At 32.3% G+C, this 14,956-nt stretch overlaps 1 protein-coding gene across 3 annotated transcripts in view; it reads right to left on the bottom strand.

Moving 5' to 3' along the window:
- SI (sucrase-isomaltase) overlaps window positions 1-14,956 on the bottom strand; it is a 136,350-nt gene that overhangs the window by 80,588 nt on the left and 40,806 nt on the right. For all 3 annotated transcript variants that reach the window (XM_066347495.1, XM_066347498.1, XM_066347497.1), the window contains exons 10-16: window positions 14,448-14,573; window positions 12,754-12,885; window positions 12,066-12,185; window positions 9,879-9,992; window positions 6,973-7,057; window positions 5,235-5,352; window positions 2,503-2,674 (exon numbers count right to left, since the gene is read on the bottom strand). In XM_066347495.1, the coding sequence (XP_066203592.1) occupies window positions 2,503-2,674; window positions 5,235-5,352; window positions 6,973-7,057; window positions 9,879-9,992; window positions 12,066-12,185; window positions 12,754-12,885; window positions 14,448-14,573 (867 nt within the window). The remainder of the gene's footprint in view (window positions 1-2,502; window positions 2,675-5,234; window positions 5,353-6,972; window positions 7,058-9,878; window positions 9,993-12,065; window positions 12,186-12,753; window positions 12,886-14,447; window positions 14,574-14,956) is intronic.

Here is a 14,956-nt window from a genome sequence, read left to right as displayed (position 1 = left end):
TAACATAAAGCTTTAGGAAAAATAAAATGCATACAACATACCCTTTGCATAAAGTTAATAAACATGAAAAAACAATATTATATATATTTATAGACATATCTACTAGTTAAAAAATAGAAAGAAGTATTTGCAAAGAATAAATACTAAATTAAAGTTAATAGTTTTTTCTGGAGGGTCCTTGAAAAAGAGGTATGCACTTGTATATGAGTACCCAGCAGGTAATTAATATTTCTTAAATAATTAGTAGTCCATATAAACAGTTGGTATTTTACTCACTGATCTACAGTGATAATGTTATCATTTAACACATTTTTATTAATGCATAGACCTGTATATTCTTTTCATATTAATCTATTTGCATATCCAGTGTCAAGTATAATTACTTTATATTGTTTATTTTATAAGGCAAATCTTTATGCTCTTTCTTCCTTCTTTAAATTGATTATCTTCCACATACTGTTTAGAATAATCATTCACGTTCCCAGAATTTTCTTTATGATTTAAACTGGAATATCACTGAATTTGGAGAATAGTTTGGGGAGAATACATATTTCAAAGATATTGAACCTTATTTTTCATAAAAATGGTATATCTTATTTACTTAAAATTTTCTTTAAAATGTTCTACATTCAGTTTTTACATTTATTTCTGGTTATCATTTATCATTCCTGGTTATCATAACATCTTATCTTAAAATACATTGTAACACTGGTTAATATTTTCTTTTGTTTTGAACAAGACTTACTATAAATTGTTATATTTTATTTAAATTTTCCGAGTTATCTTTGTAATTTTATGTGTTATTTTTTTCTTTACAGATTTTACTTTCATTACACTAATTACTTTTTGTATTTTTACTTACCTACATCTTTCTTTAGGCTTAGTTTGTTGTGCCTTTTTTATTATTTTAACTCATATACTTCATTCACTAATATTCATTATTTTCTTGTTTTGAATCTAAACATTTAATTATCTAAGTTTTTACTCTAAATATCAACTTAGCAGAATTTCCACCATTATGATATGAAACATTGATAGCATTCAATTTTTAAGGATTCCTTCCATTTTTCTTCAGTTTGTTTTTTGACTCAAGAATCATTTGATAATGTGATTTAAATTTTCAGATTCAAGAATCTGTCTGTGTTAGCATTTTATTGTTTTGTTAGTTTTAGATTTTTATTTGGTTCAGTGTGTAAAAGAAAAAAATGAGTCATATAATTTACTATTTTTTTTCTTTTTGTAGTGGATTTTTTTAGTGTTTAATATAAATCTTGCACATTCCTTTTTTACTTAATATAAAGAGATTTATACAATGTCTTATGTTTAAAATTGCTTATTGCACATTTTTCTCTGTGTTTAACATTTTAAAACTTATTTTTTAATAGAGAAAAATGCTTTATTTTTAAATCTAAACTAAAAATCAAGTGTTCTAAAATATTTAGCCTTTTGCATTTACTTTTATTATCAAAATATTTCAATTTTTTTCAACCATCTTATCTGGTACTTTATATTTATTATATAATCTATTTTTGTGCTATATTTTTATTACTATTTGTTTAATGAACTATTTTGATTTGATTAGTGCAGTGATAGAGTGTTGAACTAGGATGCAGAAGATCCAGGTTTAAAATCCCAAGGTCATGGGCTTGAGCACAGGCTCATCCGGCTTGACTGCAGGCTGATCTGGCTTGAGTGCAGGATTGCTGACTTGAGCGTGGGATCATAGACATGACCATATGGTGGCTGGCTTGAGCCCTAAGGTTGCTGGCTTGAAGCCCAAGGTCGCTCGCTGGCTTGAGCAAGGGGGCAATCACTCTGCTGTAGTCCCCCTCAGACAAGGCACATATGACAAAGCAATGAATGAAAAATTAAAATGCTGAATTGATGCTTCTCATCTCTCTCCCTGTCTTTCCTATCTGTCCCCTCTCTGTCTCTCTCTCTGTCTGTCACAAAAAGTAAAATAATTTTATTAATTCCATTTTCTTGTATAGTAAAGATATCGGTCATATTCTTATTTTTCTCATAAATTCTCTAATAATAAACATTTTTTAAGTGACAGAATAGAAGATAGTAAAATAGACTCCCACATGCACCTCAACTGGGATTTACCCAGCAAACCTCATCTGGGACCAATTCTCAAATTAAACGAGCTACTTTTAGCATCTGAGGCTGATGCTCTTGGACCAATCAGGTCATCCTCAGTGCCTGGTCTGCACTCCAACCAATCAAGCTACTGGCTGTGGGAGAGGATGGAGGAGAAAAGAAGAAGAGGGTGGGGAGAAAAGTAGATGGTCACTCCTCTTGTGTGCCCTGACTGTAAATTGAAACTGGGACATTCATATGCTAGGCAGATGCTCTTTCTATTGAACCAGCTGGACGGGGCAAGTTTGAATTTTCTGTGACATACTTTTAATCATTTTACTACAATCATTAAGATAACTATATTACAAAATTAAGTGTAATTTACAACTTTTATGAATAACATTATATGAAACTGCTTACCAAAGGCATTCCAAACAAACTGAACTCCAGCATTCCTGTGATAGACCATTCCATTTGTTCCCATGAAGCAGTATTGTCTCCTAACCAATGTGCTGCATAGTGTCCAGATCCAGCAAAAGTTGATCGAGTAAGAATAAAGCTTCTCTTATCGGGAAAAACTTTTTGTACAGCTCTAAAAATAGTCAAATTAATATATAAGATATACTTTAAAAATATTACTGATATTTAGAAATTCTAAAATTTTAATTTCAAATGCATTCCTAGAGCCAAGCTATAATATTTGCAACTATTTTATCAATGTATTATACCAATTTTATATTTAGCTATCATATTTAAATACATTCTGATCAAAAACTGAAAAAGTAAATCTGTTAGAAATGATTCAAATTTTGAATAACTTCCGGCCCTGGCCGGTTGGTTCAGTGGTAGAGCGTCAGCCTAGCGTGCAAGGGGTCCCGGTTTCGATTCCTGGCCACCGCACACAGGAGAAGCGCCCATCTGCTTCTCCACCCCTCCCCCTCTCCTTCCTCTCTGTCTCTCTCTTCCCCTCCCACAGCCAAGGCTCCATTGGAGCAAAGATGGCCCGGGCGCTGGGGATGGCTCCTTGGCCTCTGCCCCAGGCGCTAGAGTGGCTCTGATCGCGGCAGAGCGACCCCCCCCCCCCAGGGGCAGAGCATCGCCCCCTGGTGGGCAGAGCGTCGCCCCTGGTGGGCGTGCTGGGTGGATCCTGGTCGGGCGCATGCGGGAGTCTGTCTGACTGTCTCTCCCCGTTTCCAGCTTCGGAAAAATACAAAAAAAAAAAAAAAATTTTTGAGTAACTTCCTTTACCAAATTGAATAAACATGTGCGTCTTGTACACATTCAACAGTTGTGTTTTTGAAATACATGGCTTAAAATTATTGAAAAATTTTAATAAAAAATGTAGACATCAAAAGCTCAGAGACAGAGACACAAAAATTTATAGACACAGTACGATGATTACAGAGGAAAAAAGAGTGAAGAAAAAGAGTAAAAAGGAGATAAATAGTTATGGAAGGTAGACTTGATGTGTGATGGCAAACACACAGAAAATATACAGATGATGTATTAGAGAATTGTATGTCTGAAATCTATACAATGTTTAATTGGTGCCGTGTATAAATTCAATTAAAATAGCTTCAAAAATAAATAAGAATTAAAAATAAAGGAATTAACTAGGCAATAATTTAAAAATAAATAAAATAAAATGTAGAAGTATGGACTTTAACTCAATACACATTTTTGTATTGGGTTAAAGTTCAATGATTCTAATTACATATTAATGTTTGCATTTTGAAATATCAGCAAAAATGTTGGGATAAAATGTACTCATATAGAAATGTTTTATTTCATTTGTTTCTAAAAGTTCAGCATCCATAACTGCTGGGATTATTCATTTTATCTCAATTGGTACCTAAGTATTATTGATAATTTTTTCATAAATGGAAATTGATAAAAGATAGATATAAAATTTTAATTCAGTATATAAAACTAGCCAGACTATCTTAGTAAAAACTTAATAGTTTTCTCAGGTGATTCTTTTGTATTATCACCTCTATAATATAGAAGTTTAGTGTTGTTGTTTTTCTACAAATTACTTGTTTATATAATGTGATATATAGTGTTCTCCTGGGTTTAAAAAATGAATAAAACACTGTGAAGACAGTATATAAAAATTTTGATATCATGGAATGATTTTGGACCAGATAGAGTATAAATTAAAACTAAACTATAGTTGTTTATAATATAAAAATTAAAAATTTATTGATTATTGGATCTGAATTTTATTGACATATTATATGTCTTTATATAATGATTTGAAAATAGTAGGCAATATACTAAAGATTGTCCTCTTCCTTTATTTTGTATCATGTTCTTTTTTATACACAAGTAACACATTGCATTATAAAGTAGCTTTAGGAGATATTACACCAAACATTACAGTTTAATTGATACTCTGTTTTTATAAAATAGTTAAAAATTTGATCTACAAAGACCATTCTTCCAGGTCAGTTGTGAAGTTTATGTTTAGAACATAATTATATTCAGAGATAGCAAACTCAATAAAAAATTTGAAAGTTAATTTAAACCTATATATTAAAAAAAAAAGTTTAGTTAAATACACACACCATGTTATTCTTGATAAGTTCCAAATTCATGAATAATAATAAAATAAATTATGCTTTTAATATACTAATTTTAATCATGAAATTATTATCTTTTATTTTTTTGGAAGAGACAGAGATAGTCAGAGAGAAGGACAGATAGAGACAGACAGACAGGGAGAGCGATGAGAGGCATCAATTCTTTGTTGCAGCACCTTAGTGCTTGACGCTTGACTGCTTTCTCACATGTATGTTGACGGGGTGAGGGGGGCTACAGCAGAGCATATGACTCCTTGATCAAACCAGCAACCTTGAGCTCAAGCCAGCAACCATGGGGTCATGTCTATGATCCCATGCTAAAGCCAGCAACCCCTCCATCAAGCTGGTGAGCCTGTGCTCAAGCCAAATGAGCCCCCTCTCAAGCCAGCGACCTTGGGGTTTCGCACCTGGGTCCTCTGCGTTCCAGTCTGATGCTCTAACCACTGTGGCACAGCCTGGTCAGGAAATATTATCTTCCTTAGTCTTGCTATTTTTTTCCTCTGTTAGTAATTATCAAATATATTCCAAACAGTAAATATGAACAAACTTTCTGAATGAAAATGCACTTACTTCTCTGTAGCTATAGCCATGCTGTACCCATAGAGACTGTGAACATCATACTGTTTCCCCCAGCTCTGCACAGCATCCATGCAAATTGTTTTGGAATACATGAGTTTGTCAAGTATATCTTGGGGAAAAGATGTAAGAAGCATTTTTTTAATTCTTTGCCATTTTAATCTCAATAATAACATATTTTTGCTATTTTGAATTTTATAATCCTTAAATAATGTTATGTAATACCATTCTCAGTTTTTAAAAAAAGATGAGAATTTAAGCTAAGTTCCAACTAAGTCTGCACATGCCTCTCCTGGTGATTAACCATTAGACTTGCAGTTTCACTATTGAATACTCTGCTTTTTTTATTCATTAATTTCATTACTAAATAAATCAAAAGAAAAAATAACATTCAACTTATATATGAAAATAAAAACATCTGTATTGTATATCAAATAACTATAGATTCATTTTTAAACTTTATAGTAAAATAATTTACTTAAATATGACTTAATTCTATACATGTAAGTCTGTTCACAATTACAAACAATTTAAATCTTTGTTTTTCAATTTTATACTGTGTTTATTTTTTAGGCATTTATGATGTTGCAATAATTATTGTTATATTTCTTCAGATGGCTATGTAGCAATTCATTCCTCTAAGAGCATATATTTTTCTTTGATTATTTATTTTACCCACATTGAATGATTAAAAATACGTGTTTTTTGCCTGACCAGGTAGTGGCACAGTGGATAAAGCATCGGACTGGGATGTAGAAGGACTCAGGTTCGAGACCCTGAGGTCGCCAGCTTGAGCACGGGCTCATCTGGTTTGAGCAAAGCTCACCAGCTTGGACCCAAGGTCGCTGGCTTGAGCAAGGTGTCACTAGCTCTGCTGTAGCCTCACAGTCAAGGCACATATGAGAAAGCAATCAATGAACAACTAAAAAAGTGCCACAACGAAAAACTGATGATTGATGCTTCTCATCTCTCTTCATTCCTGTCTGTCTGTCCCTATCTATCCCTCTCTCTGACTCTCTCTCTGTCTCTGTAAAAAATAAATAAATACATGTTTTTTAGCCTGATCAGTCAGTGGCACAATGGATAGAGTGTCAGACTGGGACACAGAGGACCCAGGTTCAAAATCTGTGGTAGCCTGCTTGAGCGTGGACTTATCTGGTTTGAGCACAGCTCACCAGCTTGAACCCAAAGTCGCTGGCTTGAGCAAGGGGTCACTCACACTGCTGTAGCCCCCTGGTCAAGGCACATATGAGAAAGCAATCAATGAACAACTAAGGAGCCACAACAAAGAATTGATGCTTCTTATCTCTCTCCCTTCCTTTCTGTTCCTGTCTCTCAGTCTCTGTCACAAAAAAACAAACAAACAGAAAAAAAACATGTTTTTAATATATGTGAGATGTAATTACTCACATAAGGAACATACTAATAACTGCACAGACTTACAGTAAAGCACTTATGAAAAAAAAGTGTGGTACCTAAATTATGATGTCAAGCAAAATTGTTTCTTTTTGTTATCTATTTAACCACTGGTAAATAAAAATAAATCAATGTGCTATTGCAAATTTTAAAATCATTCTTTATTTCTCAATCATAAATATTTTGGCCAAAAATAAAACAAACAAAACTATTGATTTCAGGATTCAACATAATATCAACCCTTGAAATTTTGAAATATAGGCTAAAATTTACCATTCAATAGTTAATGGTAAGTAGGTAACCAAATAAAATTTACCTGGTGTAAAAGGTGGATAATTCAGTTTGTTGTTATGGCATCCTTTTGTTGAACCTTGAACAAAACTGGAAACTTCATTCATGTCCTGAATAAATATAAAATGAAGAACAGAATTGATTAATTATAAATCATATAGTATAAACATAAATTTTCTAGTTTTTTGCAATTTTTTATATCTATAGCGAACATGATATTGAATTACTCTTAGAAGACAAATATGAGATACCAATCTAAAAATAAACTTGCTACATGATTCTACTCTGCGTATGAACAAGTCATTATACTGAGAAAATGATATTACTTGCTTTTACATGCATATAGGTAACAGATATCAGAGGTATCTCAGATTGAGATATTATATATAAGCAAAATGTATTTCATTTACTTATTTTTAACTATACATTTAAAACATTAATTACAAATACTAAGCCAATGCCTTTTCTAAATAGTTGTATCATTCTTTTCACACTGAGTTTATCATTATACACATTTTTAGCATATTCATTTATTCATCATAGTTTATTCATTTCACCTGCCATTTATCTAGTTTCAAACATGTACGTTAGTATTAACCAGGCATGACCCTCTTTGTCTAACTCACAACTCAGACATTCCCATGAGAGAAAATTGAAATAAGACAAATAATATTTTAGTATCACAATAAAAATAGTTATGACTTTACTGAATCCCCAGAAGAGTATCTGGGAACCGTAGGTCTGGGAGACCACAATAAGAGAACCAGTGACCTAAACATCTCTTGAAGACAGAGGTGTGAGGTGTTGTGTTTAGTGACACTAGTGCTATGTAAACTAGGCTCCAAACTTATCCTGACACTTACTAGATTTATAACCACACCAGTGAAGTCAAGTCTTTGGACTAAAAAAGACAAGAGATATAAAGTCATACACCACACTACACATGCACAAGAAACACATACTAATTTTTCCTTCTCTGTTAATTGTGAAGGACTTTCAAACAGAGTTGGGCAAAAGTAGGTTTACAGTTGTTTGTATTGAAAATAATACAATAATTAATAAACAGTAATACAAGAATAAACTCTGTGTTTCACATTCACACAAAAATGTAACCTATTTTTGCCCCATCTTGTTCATTTTTGAGCCATATCTCTCACATTTATGTTGTCTTGGCTCTTACAAAGGCATTATACTCAGTCAAGTCTTTTATTAATTTTGTTTTTCTCAGAAGTTTTTTCTCTTTATTACTCTTTTCTTCTTATGTTCACATAATTGTCAGATGGAAATAATATGAGAAATTAAGGATGCTCAAATAATAAATTATTATTGTTATATAGATTTTAAAAGTAATTGTTTTTATTTCCAAAATATATTTAATAGGCACAAATAAAGAGAGTTATGTGGTTATTATAACGTACATATTAGGGTTATTTTACTAAAATTACATTTAATTTTTTCTATGACAATCTATTTCTCATAATTTTTCAAAATGATTGTAATATTTAAACTTAAAATTAAAAAATTATTAACATGGGCTCTAAAATAGATATCTACTAAATTATCAAACTGTTCTTACATTTGACAAAAAATTAAAATTTATTTAAATGACATTATTTTTACTGTATATTCATTTTATCAGAAAAAAGTTATCTAAAGAAAATGAAAAGATTAAAGAAACAACTTAGCAGTAACATGTAGCAATTATTATAGTAAGAGCTTTGCACTGTTAATACAAAGTATAATTAAGTCAGTGAATTCAGTGACATTTGAAAAATCATTATCATGCTGTATTACTGTGTGTGTGCGTGTTTTTTAAGCATTAATCAAAATGCTTCTATACTAACATCAGAATAACTCTTCCTTTCTCACATGCTTTTCCTCTTCCCATCCCCTCCATCTTTTTTGAGATGGGTTATTTATTTCTCTCTTGAGATAATGTAGAAAATAAAGTATACTCTCTTTCTACAATACAACCAGCTTCTTTCACTATTTGTAAAGTGAAATTTGTACTCCTAACTCCAGTCTAATAAACTTAAATTGTTTCTTAAGCAAGAGAATAAAAAAGGAATAACAAAATATTTAATTTAAATTAATTAATATAATCAAAATTAGAGTTAGAATTGAACACAAAACTCAAGAACAGAGTGTACTTTTTACTATTTCTATGGTTATCATAGACAATAAAGGAGAACAGGTGGAGGCTCCGCCATCGACTAAGATTATGAAGGGGTTCTTACACCAAGTACCACCAAAAGCTAGAAATATAAATGAATTGGGCCCCAGCACTCCAAAAGTTAACAAGATTATTGGATAGGGATAAAAGCCCTCTCCTCCCTATCTCTATAAGAACCATGGGCTTGAGCAAAAAGAGGATATATAGTCTGAGATAAAAGTCCACCATTCTCCCAGATCTCAACACCTGCATAAACCTTTTTCCTTTTGCACCATAACTTGTCATGATTTTGACTTTCGTTGCAGCTCGAAACTGAACCTGCATTTCATTTTTCAGTTATACTACCAGCAACTAAGTATTATCATCATGAGTTCACTGATTTTTTTGTCACTTAACTAAAGTTTTTTCATCTCATTCTATTTCCTTCATTGAAATTCTAAAGATTAGGCTTAACCTTTTACTCAATTCCATGTTGTCAGCAGAAAGCATAATTTTGCAATTTTTGTATTCCTCACAACCTTCCTGGTATATTGATGGTGAAAAATAAAGACTTGTTAACTAAACAATTGTTTAAATAAATAAATAAGGGAATAACTAAAATAATGACTAAGTAAATAATGAACACATTAAGAAAAATATTATAAGAGCTTTTAATTTTGCACAATACAAAACATATCTTGTCAATTTAATAACTATTGAATGGAAAAAAAAATTCTACTTTTATTTTCCAAAATTGCTAGTTTACAATAGTTACTTACAATCCAAAGTCCATCATATTCCACTTCTTGATGAAAAATATTGCATTCATTTGCCCACCACTCTATGCAGTTTGGATTAGTGAAATCAGGGTACACTGATAACCCTGGCCATACCTAGAAGAATAGATCATTCATATATATATATGAACTCTAATTAAGTAAAAAAGAACTTTAAAGTTATAATGTACTCTTTAGGTATATGTGATCTAAGCATTATCTATATTTACAAGGATCTCATGCCTACTTTAAAATATCAATACATTTAAGAGAGACAGTTAAAGAGTGAGAATATGAAGTATTTTAGTAGGAAAAATAGAAGACATGCAATGAGGCTGTTATTTTTCCCAAAACTTAATTTAATTCTTATTATCCTAGTATGTTAGGTTATAAAACAAGAAAACATATGCTATATTTATTGTCTGATAAAAGAAGGTGTATTATTAGTTCACTTTCAGAGACAACCACATTCAAAAAATTCAAGTGAAAAACTCATAGTATGTGTATTTAATTTAACAAATGCCTACATGGCATTTATGTGCTAGACAATGTTTCAACCATTTTTTATTACTGTTAACCTTTTTATTCTTCACTAGAACTTTAAGAGATAACTACTATTTCTATCATCATTTTACAGAAGAGGTAGGTACTATAATTAATAGTACCATTTTATAGATGAAAGAAGTGATGAACAGAGAAGTTAAATAAGTTGATCAAGGTCATTCCACTAAGAAGTGGCCCAGAAAAAATTCAAAACAGACACTCTCTTATCACAGTCCATTCTATTAAACAACATACACATTATGCTGCCTCTTTATGATCAATGCTTATTTATTTATTTATTTATTTATTTATTTTGTATTTTTCTGAAGCTGGAAACGGGGAGAGACAGTCAGACAGACTCCCGCATGCGCCCGACCGGGATCCACCCAGCACGCCCACCAGGGGTGACGCTCTGCCCACCAGGGGGCGATGCTCTGCCCCTCCGGCCGTTGCTCTGCCGCAATCAAAGCCACTCTAGTGCCTGGGGCAGAGGCCAAGGAGCCATCCCCAGTGCCCGGGCCATCTTTGCTCCAATGGAGCGCGGGAGGGGAAGAGAGAGACAGAGAGGAAGGGGGGGGGTGGCGAAGCAAATGGGCGCCTTTCCTGTGTGCCCTGGCCGGGAATCGAACCCGGATCCCCCGCACGCCAGTCCGACACTCTACCGCTGAGCCATCCAGCCAGGGCTGATCAATGCTTATTTAAATTATTTTACGTATTACTTAAAATAGTGACATTAGGCAAGATGAATTCAACTCCAAATAAATTGAGTTAGATAATATTATTCTATATCCAAATTATGATATAGAACATATATGCCCATTTCTGATCTGCCCATTTCCAACAAAGCAGATCTTACAAAATATAGTCTGTGACTTGTTAGTAAACATTATAAGTAGGAAATTTACCTCTCTCATATTCACTTTTTTACCTATAAATTAATATTTTTAATCATGGCTACCTCATTATTTCATTGTGAGGATTAAATGTAAAACATAAAACAACACATAGCATATAAGTACTCAATTTATATATGCACTAATTTATAGAGAAGAAATTCAATTTTGTTTTCTGGTGGAACTCATAATTAATTTTAAAAGATTTTTAACTAAAATTTTAACTGTGATAAATGAGATAAAAAGTGATGGTTAAGATACTCCTTGGCATAAAAAGTGATGACCAGTATATTCTTCAGTATTTTAAATAATGCTATGATAAACATGTTTTCATTAATTCAAATTTTCTCCTATTTTAATCAAAACTATTTTATTTTATTGTGAGGATTAAATATGAACTATAAGATTTAATACACAACATATAAATACTCAATTTATATATGCATATTTTACATAAAATTATCAAGATTTTGTACTAATCTAAAGTTTTATCATATCATGTTATCTTTAGTTTCCATTATTTATAGCACTAAACATGATCTGTCTTCTAACAAAATTTTTTTTTAAAAGTAGTGAGATATTTCTTCTGTCGAAAATTTTTCTAAAGTTAAAATATCAAGTCCAGATTTGAAAATTAATATACACACATTCACACACAAAAAATTTTGACAATACACAATAGACAATACAAAATTTTTGACAATACACAATAGAAAATCTGAGCAACACAGTTTTAATAATTATTATAGTTTACCTCTCCAATAATTGTTGTAATCCCATCTGACTCATTTACCCACACATGCTGGGCATTCCCCCTCTCATAGGTCTCATATGGTGCTCCATTGGCACGTTTACTTATGGCAATTCCAGGGTCCTAATAGTAGAAGAATTAGGAAAGATCACTAAGAGCAAACACATGTCATTATAGACCAAGGCTAATCAAATCTACACCTTCCTTTTCCTAAACACTATGTATGTATGTAAAAGTTGGACAGTGAAAAAAGACTAATAGAAAAAAATGATTCATTTGAAATAAGATATTGAAGGGTTGCTCAGTGCATCCCCTGAATCACCAGACATACAAAAAAAGAGGATCTTAGAGCTAATTTAGCTTAAAACGTTGTTGTTGGCAAAAATGACAAAATTGATGCTGTCCTACTGCCAGGCAGGGATCTTTAGGAAAGACAATAATGCCGGGGATATAAAAAGCAGAAGTAAAAGAGGAAGACCAAATATGAGATGAATTGACTTCATAAAAGAAGCTGTAGGCTTGAGTCTACATGAAAAGACTTGCAGACATCACTCATTCATAGGGTTGTTGGTAGTCAGAGCTGACTCAGTGGCACAAACAAACACAATAATAGAAAAAATAAACTATAGAAAATCTATAACTGACAAAAGTATAAATAGTAAAATTGTGTTAATATATAATTAGTCATTACCAAGATGATGACATATTTCTGTCCATGATCATGTAAATCTTTAACAAATTCTGGGAGCCCTCTGAATGCAACTTTATCATAAGTAAAGTCTTTCTTGTTCTCCATGTAGTCAATGTCATTGACCTGTGTATCCTAAAAAGTAACAAAGTATGTATCAATAAGTAGTACTGAAATAACTCTGTAATCATTTCAACCTTTAAATCCAATAAATTTGTAGTATAAATATAATTACTGAAAAATAAATAAACTTAGATTTCCTTTTATTTCACTAAAGAGGAAATGATGTATTTTATAAAACTAACTTTTCTAATTCTAAAGTACTAAAGCTTTATGATTATTTACATTTGACTTAGTGATGATAACTGGTGATGTACAGGGGATCCTTGGCTTGACAGTCTCAACATATAATGTTTCAAGTTTTTGATGCTCACTCCCACAAAAATTTTAAAAAATTGAGACATAGGTGTTTTGGTTTACACCATTAGCATCATACTTACAGACTATGTGGGTGAACTAGTTTGGTTGTGCTTGGAGAAAAGTACACAGTAATGCATAGCATTTAAAAGAATCAGCCCCTATAAAACAGTATCTCCAGCGCCTTCTGCAGGTTCTCCTGCCTCTCCAGCTTCCTCCTCCCAATAGGTCACTCTCTCCCACCTTGCAATGTCCTTTCCAGTATGCAAGCCAACCACAGGAATAAAGGTAAGGAATTTTTTTACACTTACTTTTTGTCATTTTTTCTGTTACTAGAGTAGAGTGTACAGTACATTATATTTATGTAATTTTCTTTTCTGTGGCTTAGTTGTGTATTTATATTCTAGATTATGGTTTTATGACTGTGTTAGGATCAGAAATTGACTTATTCTAGGGTTTGGGGTTTTTTTGTGTGTGTGTTTTTCTGAAGTGAGAAGTGGGGAGGCACACAGACAGACTTCATGGGCTGGACCAAGATCCACCCAGCATGCCCACAAGGGGGCTATGCACTGCCCATCTGGGGCTTTGCTTGGCTGTGGCTGGAGCCATTCTAGCACCTGAGGTTGAGGCCCAGGAGCCATCCTCAGTGCCTGGGCCAACTTTGCTCCAATGGAGCCTTGGCTGCAGGAGGGGAAGAGAGAGACAGAGAGAAAGGAGAGGGGGAAAGGTGAAGAAGCAGATGGGCGCTTCTCCTATGTGCCCTGGCCAAGAATCGAACCCAGGACTTCCACATGCTGGGCCAATGCTCTTCCGCTGAGCTGATAGACCAGGGCTTTAGGGTGTGTTTCAACTTATGCCAAAATTTGGGTTACAACACTGTTGTAGGAATGGAACTGTGTCGTATCCCAAAGACCCCTTGTATTATGATATAATGTGATTAACTGTATAAAATACAAAAACTTACACTATACATAAAATGCATTGTTTTAATATATTAAAATATATAAGCTATAAAAAATAAAGACTACTTTGAAATTTAAAATATTTAAGCTTCAAAAACAAAATATGACTTTCTTCACAGTTAAACAAGTGTTCTCTAATAGTATAACTCATAATAAGTTCTCAAAATTTCACATAGATTTGGGCATTATGTATGGTCATAAAATGTATATAATCATTAAGAAGCAACATAATATATAATAATGCTGAAAATTTTCTACATTTATTATTATGTGACAGTATTTAACTTGGTATACAGTCCCAACATTTATCCCACTTACGAATGGTATGCCAGCTTCCCGATTTCTTTTTACCACTTCTTTCACTACATCAAGCGATTTATAATTCCAGCGACTTAGTTGGAATCCAAGACTCCAATATACTGGCATTGCTGGTCTTCCAATAAGCTTAAAGTAAATGAACACTTAATTAGTTTTAATAAGAGCTTTAGAACCTAATATTAACATACTTCTTACTTTATTATGTCTCTGGGATTTATTTAAGTTTAACTACATATTTAAAACAAATATTCAATGACTTGCATTTTTAAATGAGCCCTAGATGTTCTGTTAGAATTTTGTTTTAAAACACTTAAAAATTGGTTTCATAACTTTTTTGTTTATTTTGTGTTGAAAAATTGGTTACGACTTAAGAAAGTAGCAATTGTAAAGATATATTTTGCTAAGCATGGAAAATTAAAAAAATTAAATAAATAACATCAAAAAATAAGAAAAAAAATTGACCACACTTCTACTTTGTTTAGTAACAAAATGAATGAATGAATGAATGA

Source organism: Saccopteryx leptura, chromosome 8 (assembly GCF_036850995.1).
Source record: "Saccopteryx leptura isolate mSacLep1 chromosome 8, mSacLep1_pri_phased_curated, whole genome shotgun sequence".
Taxonomy (NCBI): domain Eukaryota; kingdom Metazoa; phylum Chordata; class Mammalia; order Chiroptera; family Emballonuridae; genus Saccopteryx; species Saccopteryx leptura.
The sequence above is the reverse complement of the archived record's forward strand: the minus strand, read 5'-3'. Positions and strand labels throughout refer to the sequence as shown.